The following is a 20,887-nucleotide window of genomic DNA, read 5'->3' on the forward strand; positions in this document are numbered from 1 at the left end:
ACTGAAGCACTCCTTTGTGCATCAGTCAGTCCTCACAGTAAATACAGAGCTAAATCCCAGACCAAATGCACGCTGAAGGCTCTTTGAGCATGTTTTTCTCTCACTGATTGTGCTGTTATGTTAAATGTTTGTGTATCATGTATTTGTGTATGCATATTTGTCTGTTGATGTTGGACATGGAGCTGCTGTGACGCAAGTCAAATTTCAGACTTGATCTGACAATAAAGTAATATCGTATTGTATTTTAGTTACACCTGCGAGACAACAGTGGAAGGTTCGAGAAACAACCGTGTTTGCCGGGTGCACCGCGGCGGAGGTGGGGAGGTTCCAGCTGGGCCCTCCGACAGTGGGTCGCGTTTGCCATTCGATCAGTGAGAGGAGAGGAGAAGATGCAACATAAATGGTCAAAATCCGTTAATATATGGATGAGTGGGGTGGGGGGCTGGACACAGGCCGTGGGGGGACACCCGAGACCGGGCAATGTATAAAACCGGGGAAAAGTGAAAAAATGTGTCCGAAAATAGGCACTCGTGAGGCGGACAGAGTCACCTGTCAACTCCCGTTACATTCCTCCATGGTGTCATTTTTTTTTTAACACTTTATTTTTGAACGTTTTTTTTTTTACAAAGAAATATCATACAGAATGTCATTGAGCAGTCAAATACATACTGTAGATGCAACAGTGTACATTTAAACCAGACTGCCAAAAAGCAGATCAAATATAACCCCCACCCCTACCCCAGCATGAAACAAAAAACAAAACAAAAAACAGAGTAAATGAGAAGTGTACACGTTCTCACAAATAATACAAAAATTAAATAAATAAAAAAAACATACAAAGCAAACGACAGACAAAATATATGCAAAACATACAATGCTTTAGAAATGGTAGTAGCCCAGATTCAGCAACACTCAAATCTATACACAATCTTCTTTAAAGAGTTAAGTCCAGCCTGCACTTCTCTACGTGTGTGATCAATGGCTCCTAGGCCTTATAACATCTATCAGTAGATCCCTTCAGAGTGGACCAGATTTTCTCCAGACGCAAAAACTGCAACAGGTCTCTAATCCAGTGAGTATGGGTGGGTGGTGATTTATCCTTCCATTTAAGAAGAATTAGTCGTTGAGCTATCAATGATGCAAAAGCAATGGCATTTAATTTATATTTTGGAAGTTGAGCTTCTCTAGCAACAACTCCAAACAATGCTGTCAGTGGAGACAGATTGAGAGGAATTTCAAACACTTCTGAGAGAGTTTTAAAAACATCTTCCCAGTACTTGCAAAGCTGGGGACAAGTCCAAAAAGTGTGAACAAGATTCCCTACTTGATTCTTGCACCTATCACACATGGGGCTCACAATAGGATAAAACTTGGCTAATTTCGCTTTAGTATAGTGTAGACGATGAAGAATTTTAAACTGTAGGAGTCCATGCCGTGTGCAGATAGAGGAGGAGTGAACTTTGTTTAGAATTGAATCCCATGTGTCCTCATCTAATTGTAAGTCCTCTTCCCATAGGCCTTTAATTAAGCAATCATACACGAGAGGCCGTTCTTGCTCCCAAACCTACGCTTTCTGCTTGAGTTAATCTCCGTCAGAAAGTAGTTCCTAGAAAGTAGTTCCCATGGTAACGATAGCCGATCAATCGAACACTCCTGCTACCCCGCTTACAGTTATTGATATAATTATAATAAATAATATATTATTAACCAATTTATTGAAAACAATTTATTGAAAACAATTCTTGAATTAGGCTATTTAAATATCTGAGTAATCACTGTGTGGGAATAGCGGAACAAATCAAATCAGGCTGTCCATGGTGCTTAAACATTTTGGGTTCAGAATGAAGGTGGATGTTCATGCTGCCATTAAAAGTGCAATTCTTGAAACCGCTCTCCATGAACTCCATGCCAGACTTTTTTGCAGGTGGTGCTGTGGTGTTCACGGGTAGGACTACGTTATCGGAAGAGCTTTCCTCCAGTGGCCGTTTCATGGCGTGTCCCGGACCGGCAAAAAGCGTGTTGCTCCACATCTTTCTGTCTGTGTCCATGTCCAACCATTCATCAATACTGAGGCCCCCCAACAAATCAAAGTTAACTTTAAAATCTGACATTTTGTAGCTACCGATTTCCAACGAGAGACAATGTATAACAGTGTAACGGCTGTGTGTCGCTAAACGTCGCTATGGAAACCACACGATGTAGGCTCATGGAAGTAGTTTCGGTAGGCTAGTGGCGTGTGTAGGCCACTGGATACTTTGTGATTAGGTACGTTCTATTTGATCGTTGTTTGATCGTGGAATCAAACACGCCTATTGACCAATCAGAGAGCTTGCTCAAACCTATGTGTTATAGAATTATAGATAAGGAGGGGCAGTCAAGTTGAGAAATGATCTTATATATTTGAGCAACCACACCCCTCTCGAGTGGGTTAACATCCAAAATATGGTCTAATATTGTTTTATCCGGCGGATAAGGGAAATTAACTAGATTAGTTCGAGCAAAGTTTCTAACCTGCAAATATCTAAAAAAATTGGTTGTTATTAAGGTTATATTTCTGTTTCAGCTGGGTGAATGAGGCAAAAGTACCATCAATATATAAATCTCCAAAAGATTTAATACCTTTTGTCTCCCAAATTTTAAAAGCAAGGTCCTGCAGTGATGGGGGGGGGGGAAAGAATGATTTTGATCAATCGGTGCTGAAAGGGGCATTAATACAAGTCCACATTTTTTCCAAAACTGTACCCAGATCCTAAGGGAATGTCCAAGTGTTGGGTTATTTTTATATGCAGAGAGATCCACAGTTGTGGGGCATGTCAAGAGAGCAGGTAGTGAAGATTGTTTACAGAATGAGGCTTCAGCAGCCAACCAGGATGGTTGTTGGTTGTCTAACGGCATTTTCCAAAATAATATGCTACGAATATTAGCTGCCCAGTAGTAATACTCAAAGTTAGGTAAAGCCATTCCTCCCGATTGTTTTGGCCTTTGCAAAAAAGCCTTACGAATTCTTGAAGGTTTATTGTTCCAAATAAATGTTGAGATAGATTTGTCAAGGGCTACAAAGAATTTTCTTCTTATCAATACTTGCACACATTGAAACAAATAAAGAAATTTCGGCAAAACATTCATCTTAACGGCATTGATTCGGCCAGCCAGGGAGAGGGGTAGTGTATTCCACCTCTTTAAATCCTTCTTAACTGTTTCTAAAAGGTTAGTAAAATTGAGGTCAAAGAGTTTATTATGTAATTGTGGAATTTTTACCCCTAAATAAGTAATATACTCGGATGTTTGTCCCAGACTGAAATTTTGAAAAGGTAGAGTTTAGCTATTTTATTTATAGGAAGCAACTCACTTTTCTGAAGGTTTAATTTATAGCCTGACATTTTTCCGAAGCTGTTGAGTATACTGAAGACATATGGTAGCGATCCCAGGGGATCAGAAATGTAGAGCAGGAGATCATCTGCATATAAGGAAAGTTTATGTTCCTCTCCAGCCCTAAACACTCCTTTAAAATGTGCCTCAGAACGGAGTTTAACTGCCAAGGGCTCAATCGCTACTGCAAATAGGAGGGGAGATAGAGGGCAGCCCTGCCTTGTACCGCGGTGAAGTGGGAAATAACTAGATTTCCCTTTGTTGGTTTGTACTTGTGCCATCGGAGATGAATATAATAGTTTTATCCATGATATATAGTGTTCACTAATCCAAATGTAGCAAGGGTATAACATAAATAATCCCATTCTGCCCGGTCAAAGGCTTTTTCGGCATCAAGGGATAAGACTATATCAGGTTGAGGTGAGGAGGGAGTGTATAAGATTTGAAACAGTCTGCGTATATTAAAAAAACCGTGCCTCCCTTTAATAAACCCGGTTTGATCCTGCGATATTATTGTTGGCAACTGTTTTTCCAGGCGTCTAGCAAGGCATTTGGATAATATTTTAAAATCAACATTCAATAAAGAGATTGGACGGTATGACGAAGGTTCTAATGGGTCTTTATTTGGTTTTAAGAGTAAGGATATTGTAGCTTCATTTAAGGTTGGCAGTATGGAACTGGATCTTAAGGATTCATCATACATTTCTTTTAAAACAGGAGTAAGATTTTTGCTAAAGCTTCTATACAATTCAACTGGGAAGCCATCTGGCCCAGGAGATTTGCCTGCTTGCATTGTTTTTATAGCTTCTTCAATTTCAGATGGAGTAATTTGATCATCGAGCTGCATCGCCTAAAGTGGGAAAAGAAATGCCTTCCAAAAATGTATCCAGCAGTTTTTCGTTCCTACCTGATTCAGATTCGTAAAGTCTACTATAGAAGTTCTTAAATGTTTTGTTGATTTCACCAGAATCATGGGTCAGATGGCCAGATTCATTTCTGATTTGAGCTATTAGTCGTGAGCTCTCTGAGCGCCGCAATTGGTGAGCAAGAATTTTGTATGCTCTTTCGCCCTGCTCATAAAGCAATCCCTTTGATTTTAAAATCATCTGTTCAGTCCGCCTAGTAGAAAGAAGATTAAATTCTGTCTGTAAACATAATCTCTCTTTATATAAATCAGGAGATGGAGAAGCAGAATGTTGCTGATCCAAATTTAAAATCATATTGGTCAACTCCAGCAAGCGCATCCTTCTTTGTTTGTTTTTGAAGGAGCTATAAGAGATTATTTTCCCACGGATATATGCTTTAAGACTTTCCCAGACAGAACTCCATTTCATGTCTTTATCAATATCCATCTCCATCTTCTCCCGCTTATCTGTGGTCGGGTCGCGGGGGTAGCAGTTCCAGCAGAGAGCCCCAAACTTTCTTTTCCCTGGCGACATCAACCAGCTCTTATCAATATTCATCTCAAAAAAGATGTCAATTTCTGAAGATATGCATTGTATGCACTAGCTTGCCTTTCGGACGTGAGAGTTTCAGTATTTCCTCTTTCACTTGAAAAAGATGAACTTGACAGAGGAAGGAGCGTGGGCGCTCTCCGTCTTTAGGTCGAGAAGCGGGTACACGGTGAGCACGGTCAAGTACCGGTGCTTTCTCCAGTCCGGTAAACAATTCGTGAAGCATGTTAGAGATGAACGTAGTAGGGTTGCCTTGTTCAACACCTTCTGGTATTCCAACAATACGTAGATTGCAACGTCTCCCTCTATTCTCCAGGTCATCTGTTTTCAATTGTAATTTAGCGTTGTCTTTAGCTAGCTGAGTGCTACGGGCTTCCAGAGAGTCAATCCGGGCGGCCAGGGTGTTTAAACCTTCCTCATGATCAGCAAGTTGAGTCTTACATTCATCCAATGCAGTTCTTACTAGTGCAATTGCAAGCTGAATGTCTGTCTTGAGCGAGGAAACTTCATCCTGAATCACTTCCCTTACAATTCTGCGGATGTCCTCTAGCATCTCGTTGCGTTGATCCTTAGCCTCAACCATGCTACTGGTTAAGCTAGCAGTCGTCTTGTTCACCTTTGGAGGCATGATAGCTGCACATATATCCCAATAGTAGATCACAGATACCTTTTAATCTTAAACTGGGTCAAATTTTGGTCGAATTAGAACAAAAAATAGCAGGATGTTAATGAATTTATTATGAAGTACCAGGACCACCTGTTAGATCCGTCTACTGCTCCATTAGACGCCCCTAGCGGTTTCTCCTCCATGGTGTCATTTGAGCGAAAAACTTTTACAAGAACCAGGCTGGGGGGGTCAAAAGGGCTTGACCAAGGCCGACCCAAAGTGCACGGTAGGCGGACTCATCACCTCCGTGATGAGTCTCCATTGTGATTTGAAAACTTCCATCAAACGAGTCCTTCGGTGGGCGGGGAAAAAAACGAGGGTCAGAATCGTCACTTCCTGTACTGACAGTGGAGGTTTTCTGAGAGTGGAGGTCTGCAGGCAGGCTCCCATGCCTTTTTCACCACCTCGACGGCGGTTCCAGACGCCACTCACGTTTTCATCGGTGCCTGGGTGGCGCACTCCTGGACCCCGTCTCGCCTCGACGGTTTCGGACGTCGCCCATGCTGCAATCATTGCACCGCCTCCGACTCCCTATCTCTCGGCACTACAGTATTCTGATTAGGCCTACACTGTAAGAAACATACCGTGAAATTCACAGTATTTAACTGGCAGCAATTGACAAGTTACTTACTGTAAAATGAATTACGGTAAGTAACTTCAACGTCAATTGTTGCCAGTTAAATACTGTAAAATGAATTACAGTAAGTAACTTGTCAATTTCTGCCAGTTAAATACTGTAAAAATGAATTACAGTAAGTAACTTGTCAATTGCTGCCAGTTAAATACTGTAAAATGAATTACAGTGAGTTGTCAATTGCTGCCAGTTATATACTTTAAAGGTAATCACAGTATTTACAGTTTATTTACAGTAACAGTGTAAAATGAAACACAGTAACTTCCAAGTACTGTATTTGTGTTTACGGTAATAGTGTTTTAACTGTAAAATGAAACAAAGTAAATAGCATTTACTTTATTTGGTATTACAGTAGTAGTATTATAGCTGTAAAATGAAACGCAGTAACTTACAAGTACTGTATTTGTGTTTTAACTGTAAAATGAAACAGTAATATTTAATTACTTTATTTTTTGTTACAGCAGTAGTGTTATAGCTGTAAAATAAAAACAGTAATTTCCAAGCATTGTATTTTTGTTCACGGTAATAGTATTTCAACTGTAAAATAGAAACTTTAATGCTATAATTTTAAGTTACAGTATCAGTATTGTAACTGTAAAACAATTTATTATAGTATACTTCATGTCATGCTGGTATTTTACAGATTACCAGACATTCTTGACACAATTTTAAAGCTCACCAATAACTGCAGGGAGACAACAAACAATACATTTTAACAATGTATTCTTAATTGTTGAACGGTATCAAGACCATGTATTTTCTTGGGCTAAATTATAAATATTTTCATCCATAAAACAATCGATATTAATATCCAAAAACATGGAGATTGCATTTTTAAAACAGTGGCGATAACAAATCAATAAAAAAAAATATGAAGCCATTTCTTCTGCCAAGCCATTTTAGAGACGTGCTGTAGTTGAAAAGGTGTCACGACCTCGACACAAACTGGAGAACCCAAATGCACGACCCGGAGACACAGTTTTAAATGTAACAAAAATGTTCTTTTTAATGTCATTGAACAGAAAATCCCTCTTAACAGAGTAAGTACTGGAATAACAAAAAAAAACGCTCACAAGGAGGAAAAAACTAAGCATAACAAAAAGAGAACTTAAGATAAACTTAAACTAACAAAACCTGACATGAGTGAAAACGATCCTCTCTTTGCTGAGGCCTGGCACGACCACACGTGGGAACAAAAACAAACTGACACAGGACAGGGGGGAGACAGGACTATTTAAACATGAGGTGAGTGGGAACAGGTGGAAACAATCAGGGGGCGGGGCAGACACAGACGAAGGCCTGAAATGAGAGGCAAGAGGTAAGTACAAAATGAAAAAGGAAATGGAAAACGAGACACAACATGAAACACGGGGACTTAAATAGACAGACCTGACATGAAGTGAATAAACATGAAATGACAGACATAATACATAAACATAACTAACACATTTGACGAGACACAACAAAAAGCACTGTTTGGCAAATACATTATCACTATTCTTAGATAATACCCAATACTTTAAAACACTTTGAATACAAACAACCAAATGCATGCAGGAATGGACCCTGTACTGAACTTACACAAACCTTACACGTGTAAGACATTTTGATTACATGAATTAACTGACAAAATTGTTTGTATTAATTACTTTCTTTGTCTCTTGAGTTACCGTGGCTGTTGGGGGAGGTTACTTCCTGGTTCAGCAAGGGTGTGGCCGAGCGCTGAGGACTTATAAATTCTGCAAGGAGCCAATTGGGACAGATTGGGACAAACCCAGCCTGTCCTCCTACAAAAAACGACCAAATAGGTCGATTGTTTAAACACCTTAGATTACGACCCATAGCCACGTTTTAAAGTGTAGCACCTCCAGTGGTCGTGTAAGAAACAACATGCTCCCGTTTATTTACAAATAACCCTCTCTGGAAAATCCTAAATTGTAGAACAGTTTGGCCATTAAAATGCTTTTTGATTAGATTTCTAGCGAGAAGTGTTTATTGTACTTTTAGAATCCACGTCCAGTGGAAGTGTAGGATCTATAGTTTGATAGATATTACGAAGATGATTTGAGGTCTCGCCAGGATAACGTGTATATGCGGCAGCTTCCATGTAAAGTTAGCGTGGGTGAAAACAGTATTTCCGGTCTCGAAGTTTTCATAATAAAACCGGATATATTCCCCTCACTGTCAAATGATTACACAGTGATATCTGCATTACTCATCCACTAAAAAACATCAGTTTATCCTTGTTAATTACACAATATTGATTGGTTTAAATGGTGTACAATGCTTTTGTGTTTTTAACCTTCGAGTCAGAGAAACAAATAGTTTTTTAGGAGTTTAGACACTACAGTTTCCGAAGACACTACACTACCCAGAATCCCCAGCTATCGTTTGGGACTACAACATCCGCCTTGCTTTACAAACCCCGTGATTAGTCATCAAGCCCTGTGATTGGATGTTGGAGTGGCAGTGCGACAAGGTTACGCTGTCAAACAGCTCTTTGAAATGGAATGGAACCACGGCAGACTTTCCAAAACTGGAATTGGACGGGTCCAGCCCCCGGCTCCAGCTTCCCCCCCCCCCCCCCCTCCCAGAACTACACATGCTGGCTATTGTGTGTTTCGCAATATATGGCACGTCTCTTTATAAGACGTTTTCGTATTTCCCACAATTAGAAGTTGGCAGTATTAAACGTGTACACCCTGGAGGTTTAGGGGATACGAAACACAGTGGTGTTATCAATTGTAAAACATATAATTAATAAATGGTGAAATAATATACCCACATGACACCTAAGGTCAGAAGAGCTTTATTTAACAGATGGTTTTATGTCTACCCCTCCTGTTGTTCATTGATAAGCCGGAAACATGCACTTGTCAAGGTTCAGAGGCAAATTTTTGCAAATATGGCAGTAGCCATCGATCATCTTAAGATAAGATATACTTTATTGATCCCAAGTTGGGAAATGTTGTTGTTACAGCAGCATGTACTACTTTGTTCTACTCCACTACAATTCAGAGGTTAACCTGGTATTTTTACTCTACTACATTTATTTTTGTTACTTTGCAGATTCTGATTAATGATGTGAAATATAAACAACCCTTAAATCAGACTTTAGTTACACCTGAGTAAAATTCAGCCTTATCAGTTTGTCTGTTTTGCACATCCTCCTGTTAATATCTTTGGACGTCCTGCTCTAAACTGTTTTATTGTAGAGATCACTACAGTATCTTCTTGATATTTTCCATTCTATATTTCTATCATTGACCCCTATTTTGTATGTAGGCTACTCTTAATATTTAAATGTTTTCATCAAATATAACTTATTCTACAACTAAATTCAATAACGTGCTTTAACCACTAGGAGGTGCGGTTTAGACCAATGGTCTAGTTAATACAACATAATAATATCGTACATAATATGACTATAAACTTTATTGGGAAATTAAAACAGAACGTTAAAGGAAAATACAGTTTCAGTCTCTCGATGTGAAGCTTATGCATTGTACCATGAACTTGTATAGACCTGTAACAGTCAACTGCATGAGGAGTTGGAAAGGTAGTTCAGAAAATCAGTAATATCTTTAAAAACTACAAAAAAGTCCCTTTATATCAGCTGTGCACCTTTATGGTGTAAACACAGCCTATCTACTAATTGGATCAAATATAAAAGTCAGCCGAATTAGTGTTGATACTGCAAGGAGACGTATTGTGTGAAAAGAAATGGAAGATGTTGTTTAATTGTTGATATATGTATGGTCCACGTCACGTATTCAGTTTTGGCGGCATCTCTTCCAGTTTGTCAAAAGGTCTTCTGATCAGGGCTCTATAAATACATATCTACGGCAGATCTGTAATATTTAATGCAGCCGAACCGTGTATTGCAATGCCGTTATGTGATGACTTTCAAAGAGAAAAGCAAGAGCACTCGGAATAAAGTTTTATTATTATTTTTTGAATGTTTTCCGATTTCATATCACATAAACACCATATCCCGACGTGCATTGCGGCGTGATTTTAGCCTATCAAAACCTCTGAAAACAGAAAGGTGTCTCTCAGAATCGAAAGAGAAAAACCTATGGGAAAAACACAAAAGCATTGAACAGAATTTAAACCAATTAATGTCGTATAATTAACTAGGATAAACTGATGTTTTTTAGTGGATGTGTAGTGCAGATATCACTGTTAAATCATTTGATCATTGGTTTTATTATGAAAACGGCCAGACCGGAAATACTGTTTTCAACCCGTAACTTTACATGGAAGCTTGCCGCATATACACGTTGTCCTGACGAAACCTCAAATCATCTTCGTAATATCTATCAAACTATAGATCCTACATATCGACTGGACGTGGATTCTAAAAGTACAATATATACTTCTCGCTACAAATCTAATCATAAAGCGTTTTAATGGCCAAACTATCCTACAATTTAGGATTTTACAGAGAGGGTTATTTGTGAATAAACAACCCTCTGTAACGTTTGCATTGAACGGGAGCACTAGAGGCCGACAATTTTAAAACGTAATTATAGGTCGTATTAAGCGCTTGAACAAACGACATATTTGGTCGTAATAAGGTTCTTAAACAATCGACCCATTTGGTCGTATGAGTTGGAGGACTTGTTGGACAAACCACCTGCTTTCATGTTAAAGGGGGGATTTGGGTTTTTGTCAGTGTCCTTTGTGTATTCTGTTACTATTAATTATCCCTTGGTTTTAACTTGGTTTGGCCAAGCCACATACAGGTGCATCTCAATAAATTAGAATTTCGTGTTTAATTAATTCAATTCAAAAAGTAAAACTCATATATTATATGGATTCACTACACACAAAATGAAATATTTCAAGGCTTTATTTTTTGTAAATCTTAATGATTACGGCCTGCAGCTAATGAAAACCCCCAAATCATTATCTCAGAAACCGGAAGCACCACAGTTGTAGGTCTTCCGGTTTGCAACGACATAGGGTCTTACAAATATATATCTACTAAGTATATAAAATGTTGGGGAATATTTTCCAAGGCCCATAACTTTGACCCAGTTTATCAGTTCAAACTGACTGAGCACACGCACCTCGTAACCTTGGCTGCTGTGCTCTCAGTGTTCTGTCTCCCTGTTCCTGCCTGTTGGCGTCAGCTGATAGAGGTGTTATGATTCTATGTTCCTGTCTGTGGACGTCAGCTGATAGAGGTGTTATGATTTTATCTTGTTATGCAGCATGTTGATGATGCTCTCGGAACTAGCTAAATACATGGGTCTAGGGTAGAGTTCTTCAGAATTGACGTGGCAACTCTACCGTGCAGTCAGATCGTGGCTGCTGTGACTTGTGATGTGAATTCTCCGGCCGAAGCTCCAAATAAACCATCAGTGTTTGACATCAAAGCTCCTGCTCTTCCCGTGTCTCTTTCCTGAGTCGGTGACTCCCACTGCATTGCTGCTACACAGAAGTTTCCCTTACAAATTGGGGTTGTCGGTAGGATACCAACAAATCTTCAGAACTGGTAAGTGTAATTTCAAATCTACATTTGGATATTGCCTTACCAGAATTTGTGATTGACGGTATCCTAAAATGTGAAACTGAGCGGCTGTGTTTTGTTTTTGGTTAATGAACATTTGGGGATAATAAACCCAGGAGATCAGTGACTGGGGACTCAGTCCTGGCTGATTTCCTCTGTGTATGCTGCTCGGGACGAAAGTGCCATACAAGCATGCACAGCTCATGTTTAGAGAAACCTTAAAGAAAGGCATCAGTAGAGTGGAGCTTCTGTGTGAAAGCAATGTAAAGATTTGTATTGGACAGATCGCCGAATTCTGGGGGTTTCGGCGGCCAACACAGCAGTTGAAAATAAGCAGCCGGAGATATTACTGCTATCGCCTCTGTAAACACGGCTCCAGCTGCAGCCGTGGGTGTGTGTGTGTAAAACCTCCCCGTGTTTGTGGGGCTGGAGAAGTGCAGCTGAGAGGGATAAAGTCACAGCTTTTTGTCTATAGCTTTAAAGGTGACATGTCATGCTTTTCCGGTTATTACCCGTCCCCTTGTGTGTTATGAAGGTTTTTATGCATGTAAACGGTGTGCAGAGTCAAAACCCTCAAAGTACACCATGTAGGGAGTAAAACTCTAACACAGAAAATACCTCCCCAAAACGCCTCGTTGGAGATACGTCACTGTCCATTTCATTCTTCCGGGGACATCATGATGTCATGTCGTCCCCGGAACGAAATGGACCAATCTGTGGAGCCGTTACGTCCGCGGAGCCGTTACGTTAAGCCCCCGCTGATTGGTCCAAATTGACCAATCCACAGACTTCCTCACACACTCAGTGCATGTAGCTCAGCTGATCTCTCCTCCCTGCAGCTACAGGCTGATAACAGACAGTTGGGATCGCGGCGAAATTCTCTCTGCAGTGCATGCAGACCCATTCTCACAGCGTTTATCAACCTTTTTCTTACTCAATATCAAGCCATACTTATTGTTTTTACTTCGGCTGTAACTTTGTGTGTGCTCAGGGTGAGTTTGGCTGTGTTTCGCTAAACAAGGAAATCACACCTCCACGGAGTTTAGCGCGATTCACAACGTCCCGACTAGTCCCGACCAATCGGAGCACACTGGGCTCACAGGGAGGGAGGGGGGGGGGGGGGGGCAAGAGCTGCAACGAGCCGTTTAGTGGAGAGAGTGAATACTGCTGAATACACATACTTTACAGAGATGCTGTATGCGAAACCAATGTGAGTTTGGAAAATTGCACAGTATAAATCTATTCTAGTAGGCCACAACAATGGAATTATGATCAGTGGAAATGGCCATGACATGTGACCTTTAACAGCAGCACCGCCGTCTCTATTAAAAACGAGATGGTCTAAAAGCACTCGTTGTTTGTGACCGTTTTCTACGTGCATGGTAAGACGGGGCAGCGCGAGGTGCGTGCACACCTCCAACTCGCCGCGGGGTCACGAGCGTGATGACTAATCATAATTTTTTAAGGAAATCGTTTTTATTTTTTATTATAATTACTGTGAAATGTATTGTCTTTTCGTCATTATTACAACAAATACACACTTGCAACTGATAACACTGGCAATGATTTTATATTTATTAGACTATTGAAAAAAAGATCATGCTCCAAATAAGTGGGGGTACGGCGTACCCCCGCGTCCAATGCCCACTACACCACTGGTGAAAACTACCCTCGGATGATGGCAGGGGTGGCGCCAGGGGGTAGCTTGGAGTTGCTATAATGCTTGTTTTCTGAATGAAGATCGGGTCGACCAGGCTAAGCTAGTTGTATATAGCCTAGGCCTACTCCATCCACACTCACAACAACGGCCTACAGACATAAATAAACCAGCGACTGTATTCGCCATGACACAGACAGTCTGTGGTTTGTACTTGTTTAACTTTTGTCTAGTTTCTGAACAGATATGAGGAGATGTGAGCTCTGTGTGCTAACTCTTAACAGCTAACGGCTGAGATCCTCACCACTAGTGTGTGTGTGTGTGTGTGTGTGTGTGTGTGTGTGTGTGTGTGTGTGTGTGTGTGTGTGTGTGTGTGTGTGTGTGTGTGTGTGTGTGTGTGTGTGTGTGTGTGTGTGTGTGTGTGTGTGGTGTGTGTGTGTGTGTGTGTGTGTGTGTGTGTGTGTGTGTGTGTGTGTGTGTGTGTGTGTGTGTGTGTGTGTGTGTGTGTGTGTGTGTGTGTGTGTGTGTGGTCTGCTTATTTGCAATGTAGGCTAGGCCTCATCAGAATAATTTCATCGCTATTGTGTACTTGTACGCTCAGGGTGTAATGGTATTATCCAAAAATAATATTGTAGGAGCACAGAAACAGTGTTCAAATTCTGCTTTTACAAACTTATTTTGGTTGTGCTTACCTTGCAAAGTAATGTTATAAGTGTCAAAGGAATGTTTTTTTAATGTAAATATTAAGGATAATATTGTAGCGTGTCCAAGTTAGTTATTTCAGTTATCAGATGTGCACAGTTTTAGTACATTTGTAAAGTTATTTAGGCAATGTTGTTGGTGGGAGTTAGGGAGAGACCCTTCCAGGTGTGTGCGTTTTCCGGTGTGTGTTGGGGGAGTACGAGACGGTAGGAGTTGTGTTCGAGTGTGGGGAAAAGTCACAATGAGTGTTATACTATTGATTGGTTCTGTAAGGCGTGGCTGTGGCCGTCAATACCAGACAATAAAGAGAACGTTTTCGACATTGAAGGCTCGTGATCTGTGATCTTGAATAGCGGTGAACGCTACAATATGAACAGGCTCTTGCTTGGCCCACTGGTATTGTTTGTTTATTTATTTTGAAAATTAACTAGCAACGCCGTGCTGTCATATAGCAACTGCAAAGCTACTGCAGCAAAAAAATCCTGGCGCCGCCCATGGATGATGGTAAGGTAGACTAAAAGCTTTAGGAATCCGAAGTGCAACATAGAAGTACCCTGTATCAAGAATGATGCAAAACAAGTGACATTTGAACTTTTTAGAGGTTTAGCGAAAGAAACTCCACCTCTGAGGTGATTTGGGTGGAAATGGGCGTTTTTACCGTTTCTCTAGAACCCATTGGTCGATTTTGGTGATTGACATCTCTTTTTGACCGTTAGAGCCAATAGAATCGAAGGGGAATTTCCCCATACACACACATGGTAAAAAAAAGAAGGTGGGGGCTTTGCGCATGCAGGTTTGCATCAGAGTGAACCTGTCTCTCGCTCTGACATCTGGAAACGGAAAAGCAGGTTTATTGCTTATGGATTATCAGAAATAATTTCAAAGGGACACAGACACATTGGATTAACCTAAGGATTAACTTCAGCACCGTTTTTATCGTTGTAATGCCATTGAAGACCACTTTTGACCAGACGACGACCAAGGTGAGCCATGTTGCCGTTTTTAGCTACCTAGCGTGTTTTTATGTCTGTTCTTGTTAATAGCTTTGCGAGTTCTTATCATGGAGTGATGATGTATGTCCCGATCGATTCTGTGTCATCTCACGATCAGATCGATGGGTTGAACGTGCAGCTACGATAAGTAATAAGGGTGTTATGAGTGAGTTTCTGTGCAACACGCCGTTAGCATTTTTCGCTCATGGCTAATTCATAGGCTCAGCGCTAGCTTTGTGGGTTTAAAAAAAAAAAAAAGTCAGTTCGCTGAGTTTCTTCCCGTGACATTCATAGTTTATTGAATATGAAGATGCCCTCAGACGCTGTTTCCTGCAGATGACGCGTTTTTTCCCCCCGGTATCGGGGGTACGGTGTAGAAGAGGTTCTGAATTGAAATATATATGTGTCTTTTTGCTCTCCTTTGTGCAGCTGCATCATGGTCCACAGAGTAGCAGTGATCGGGGCAGGCCCCTGTGGTCTGACCAGCATGAAGGCCTGTCTGGAGGAGGGCATGATGCCAACCTGTTTTGAAAGCAGCGATGACATTGGTGGACTTTGGAAGTTCAAGGCAAGTCAGCACTTAAGTTAAGTAAAGTTTATCCACAATCTTTCCAGCGTTTTGGTTTCCTCCCGTTTCCTGTCATTAAAAACCTCTTCTCTGCAGGAAGTGTCAGAGCCAAACAGGGCCAGCATCTACCGTTCCCTCACCATCAACATCTCCAAGGAGATGATGAGCTTCAGCGACTTCCCCGTCCAAGCTGATTACCCCAACTACATGCACCACTCAAAAATCCAGAATTACTTTAGGATGTATGCAGAACACTTTAAACTGATGAAACACATCCGTTTCCAGGTAACAAGATCCAATTTAGTATGTGGTTAAATATTTCCGGTGCAATTTCAAACTATAATTTCAAACAAATCTACTGTGTTTATTTTTTTTTTTAGACCTTGGTGAAGAATGTCAATCAAACACCAGACTTTTCTCGCACTGGTCAGTGGGAAGTGGTGACAGAAAACAAAGATGGGAAGGAGGAGAGGCATGTCTTTGATGCAGTTATCTGCTGTTCGGGTCACTACTCCTACCCTAACCTGCCTTTGAAAGAGTTCCCAGGTAAAGACATTTTTTTTTAATGCACCTCAGACCAGGCTTAGTGGATCATTTTGTTTTTCACTTAAAGCTGTTGGCACAAGATATCAATATGTGTTGAAACATTCCACTTTTAAATGCCTCAATGGCCTCGCCCTGCCCTAAACTGTAAACAAATTCACAGTTATTTACAGTGTTTGTGCACAGTAAATTACTGTATACTATTTAACTTACAATACCGTGCTTCCAACCAACAATTACAGTACCTCTGGAGTTACTTTAAAAATATCAGTAGTAACGTCCCAACTGTAGAAAATCACAGTAACCATTATGTACTGTAGAAGATCACAGCAACCAATAATGTACTGTAGATAATCACAGTAACCAACAATGTACTGTAGATTATCTACAGTACATTATTGGTTACTGTGATCTTCTACAGTTTACACCAATTGCCTGGTATATAAATAAACTTGCCTTGCCTTACAGTACATTGTTGGTTACTGTGAATATCTAGTAGATATCCAGTAGATAATCACAGTAACCAACAATGTACTGTAGAAGATCACAGTAACCAACAATGTACTGTAGAATATCACAGTAACCAACAATGTACTGTAGAAGATCACAGTAACCAACAATGTACTGTAGATAATCACAGTAACCAACAATGTACTGTAGAAGATCACAGTAACCAACAATGTACTGTAGAAGATCACAGTAACCAACAATGTACTGTAGAAGATCACAATAACCAACAATGTACTGTAGAAGATCACAATAACCAACAATGTACTGTAGAAGATCACAATAACCAACAATGTACTGTAGAAGATCACAGTAACCAACAATGTACTGTAGAAGATCACAATAACCAACAATGTACTGTAGAAGATCACAATAACCAACAATGTACTGTAGAAGATCACAGTAACCAACAATGTACTGTAGAAGATCACAGTAACCAACAATGTACTGTAGATAATCACAGTAACCAACAATGTACTGTAGATAATCACAGTAACCAACAATGTACTGTAGATAATCACAGTAACCAACAATGTACTGTAGAAAATCACAGTAACCAACAATGTACTGTAGAAGATCACAATAACCAACAATGTACTGTAGAAAATCACAGTAACCAACAATGTACTGTAGAAGATCACAATAACCAACAATGTACTGTAGATAATCACAGTAATCAACAATGTACTGTAGAACAGTGTTTCTCAAACCTTTTCATACCAAGGACCACTTAACCAATAAAAAAACACTCGCGGACCACCTAACTCCACAAATATCCAAAAACACATCGTTTTTTACAAATCGCCTGAAAAACAAATGGCAATATGTGTGATGAAGGTGTTTATCTGGGCTATATCATGCAATCAAAAGTGAAACTTAAGCTCGCTCCATTGCAGAGATATTCCCGCGAGAGTGCGGAAAACTTAAATTAATTAATTAATTTCAAATGTGAAATTTTACCAATATACTCACGGACCACTAGGGGGCGCTCACGGACCACCAGTGGTCCGCGGACCACACTTTGAGAAGCACTGCTGTAGAAGATCACAGTAACCAACAATGTACTGTAGAAGATCACAATAACCAACAATGTACTGTAGATAATCACAGTAACCAACAATGTACTGTAGAAGATCACAGTAACCAACAATGTACTGTAGAAGATCAAAGTAACCAAAAAAGAAAGAACCAACCAAAAAAAATACATTTCTAGAATAGCTAAAATATCTAAAATATCTTAAATAAACCAACATCCTTTTCTTAATATACATAATATTGATGCAGTGTAATTACTAGTTTGGCTATACTAGATATTTTATATACTTAGTAGATATATATTTTTAAGACCCTATGTCTTTGCAAACCGGAAGAACTACAAATGTGGTGCTGATTTATACAAAGAATGTGTCTTGGTATTGCACCTAAAAACGCAACACTGAGGAATAAAAATAGACTAAAGTAATAATCATCATTTTTATTATTATTGTGGCGGCTCAATTGCCAGTCCAGTTTGAGTCAGTAATATAGTCTGACAATATTATATAGGACAAACTATAATAAACTGTAGGGACAAAAACAGTCAACAGAAAAAAATAGGCTTGTTTTAGATGAGTTGCGGCTCGCCTCGAAAGTAGACGAGAATAGCCGATTGCAGTTGGGAGAGGTCTCAAAAAGCTCGCCTAGTTATTAATTTACATTTTTTGTCAAAGAGATGCTGATTTGAAACCGTTGTTACATACAGTTACGGCATTTCCTGTTTCTTCCGGAGAGAGGGGAGTTTGTCCCAAAGCTTGCCGCTGTATTTACTCCCTCCATCTGACAGGAGGGAGCCTCATGTGTCACACCACGGAGTTCACTCCGTCACGGAGGGGGAGTGTGTAGGGGTAGGGTGAAGGGCGTGGTTTGGGATTGAGCCCCAATTTACTGTTAACAGCATTCCAACTATCTGTTCTTCTACCCACGAAATTCTTTAATTTTATTCCGCCCGTTATTTTGCCGGTGTTCTCCTCCCGCATTGAACATTGCAGAAACTCCGTTCAAACATCAAAACGTTCAGCTCGGTCAGGAATCGAGTGCCATTACTTTTTTCATTCATAACTTTCATAATTCCAGAGATACATCCCATAATTCATCACATTTTTAACCATTGAAGTCAATGGAGAAAATCTTCAGACTTGAACAAACTTCATGCGACTTCAACTGCTAACTGTTCCTTCATACTTTCACTCAGAAACCTCATTCCAACTTTAAAATGTTACACATCTTTCTGACAATATTCGTGTAACACAACTTTTAAATCTGATTCTTACTTTTAGAGATATTAAACATTGTTCAGACATTGGTACAGAGGCCTTCTTCAGATGTTAACATTAACTAGAGTGCGTGATATGAAATCTTGAAATTTGCCTTCATATTTTTTTTTTAAACTGCCATAATTCCCAAACCCTACATTCCTGAGACATAATTTTTCATGACAAATGTATAGGAAAACATCTCGTAGCTTGAAAAATGACAAATAATTAAGCAAAAATAATTAAACAAAATGCCTCTTGAGGGCATGAAGTGACAAATACTTTCAACATGCTTCCATTAAACACCATTGTAATTTCAGGCTGATATTTCCTCACAGCAGCAGCCGCACACCTTTAGTTAATCTGCCAAAAAGGCCACATTATTGACTCGAAAGTACACAAAAAGCACACTTCAGATACTCAAGGACCTTGAGATGCTTCGCGGTTTGAAATTTCACCGATATCTGTTACGATTCTTAAACAAAACGTTCACATGTAAGAGGTTTATCTCTCATTCAGAACAATGGAAACCTTTTATCTCTGGACACCTCGTTAGCTCAAATATAAACTCCTGTGTCATGGAACACGATGATGTCATAACTCCAACTGACATGCTCAGAGCAGCAGACTTCAGATAATGGTTAATGGTCCTGCCCTCAACAGCTCTACGTCAATTATGGGGTGTCATATGCCGTTTCCATGGAAACTATCCCTCGCCATAAAAGACGATGTCGCTATACATTAACTCCTATGAAAATGTTCAAAAAGTGTTCAAACTTCACATGTGTGTTAACAGTCCAGCCGTGAAGACATCTACGGAACAGTTTTGAGATTTCTTCACATGCCGTTACCATGGCAACACAATGCTCGCCAGGAAACACGGTTTTCTCATAACTTCAGGGATAATGCTCCAAACGGCCCAAAACCTCACAGGTTTGGTAACGATGCAGCCATCAACGCATCTAAGCATATAATGAGATGTCATCAAATGCCGTTGGCATGGCGACAGATCATTCACCATCAAGTTAGTTAAAAAGTTTGCAGTTCAAATATTCTGCTGCTTTTCCAAGCCTTTTTACTTTCTTTTCTTCTCTCATCACACATTCAAGCCCCCAGTGTTCATGTATCATTTCAATCTAAATTCTTCACTTTCTTCTTACACATTACATTTCAGCATAGCAATTCAGCATCAGCTTTTCAGCATAAAGCATTCCCACTAGCAATTTCTTCAGGAATTGCATTCTCTAGTTTTACACTGTCACTGTAAAAAAGTGTTTTTACTAACTGGGAGCAATTGACAAATTACTTACTGTTATACATTTTACAGTATTTAACTGGCAGCAATTGACAAGTTACTTACTTGAATTCATTTTACAGTACTTGTCAATTGGTGCCAGTTACATACTGTGAATTGCACGGTACGTTTCTTACAGTGTACCTTTCTAAATTGCTACATCCGTACCTCCTCAGGTCAGCTGATCAACTGCTCCTGAATGTTTCTCAGAACAAAGTGAAAGCTGAGAGGGGACCGTGCTTTCGCTGCGGCCCCAACATTGTTAAATAATCTGCCCATAGGCGGCGCGTGAGGCTCAGGTTTGGGAAGGCTAAATAACTTTTTTTACCTGACGCTGTCCGCCTCCGGCGTCTATAGAAAAGCTATACCTGCTGACCAATGAGAGCTCAGTGTGCGGAGTTGAAATCTATCAAGTCATATTACAGGATAAAGGAAATACGGTTTAAACTGCAGTATGCAGATAAGGCGCAGACGTGTCGCACTTATCATTCATATCACATCATCAATCAGATCATCGATCATATAATATCATCCATCCATCTTCTCCCGCTTATCCGTGGTCGGGTCGCGGAGGTAGCAGTTCCAGCAGAGAGCCCCAAACTTTCCTTTCCCTGGCCACATCAACTAGCTCTGACTGGGGGATCCCAAGGCGCTCCCAGGCCAGTGAAGAGATATAATCTCTCCACCTGGT

At 40.1% G+C, this 20,887-nt stretch overlaps 1 protein-coding gene across 3 annotated transcripts in view; it reads left to right on the plus strand.

Moving 5' to 3' along the window:
- LOC117445340 (flavin-containing monooxygenase 5-like) overlaps positions 1 to 20,887 on the plus strand; it is a 48,071-nt gene that overhangs the window by 15,541 nt on the left and 11,643 nt on the right. For 2 of the 3 annotated variants that reach the window (XM_071202848.1, XM_071202850.1), the window contains exons 2-4: positions 15,423 to 15,565; positions 15,662 to 15,846; positions 15,942 to 16,107. In XM_071202848.1, the coding sequence (XP_071058949.1) occupies positions 15,430 to 15,565; positions 15,662 to 15,846; positions 15,942 to 16,107 (487 nt within the window). In that variant the 5' untranslated portion in view covers positions 15,423 to 15,429. Of the gene's footprint in view, positions 1 to 11,412; positions 11,628 to 15,422; positions 15,566 to 15,661; positions 15,847 to 15,941; positions 16,108 to 20,887 lie in introns of those variants that run through there. The other variant, XM_071202849.1, reaches the window with a different exon arrangement.

This window comes from Pseudochaenichthys georgianus, chromosome 4 (assembly GCF_902827115.2).
Source record: "Pseudochaenichthys georgianus chromosome 4, fPseGeo1.2, whole genome shotgun sequence".
Taxonomy (NCBI): domain Eukaryota; kingdom Metazoa; phylum Chordata; class Actinopteri; order Perciformes; family Channichthyidae; genus Pseudochaenichthys; species Pseudochaenichthys georgianus.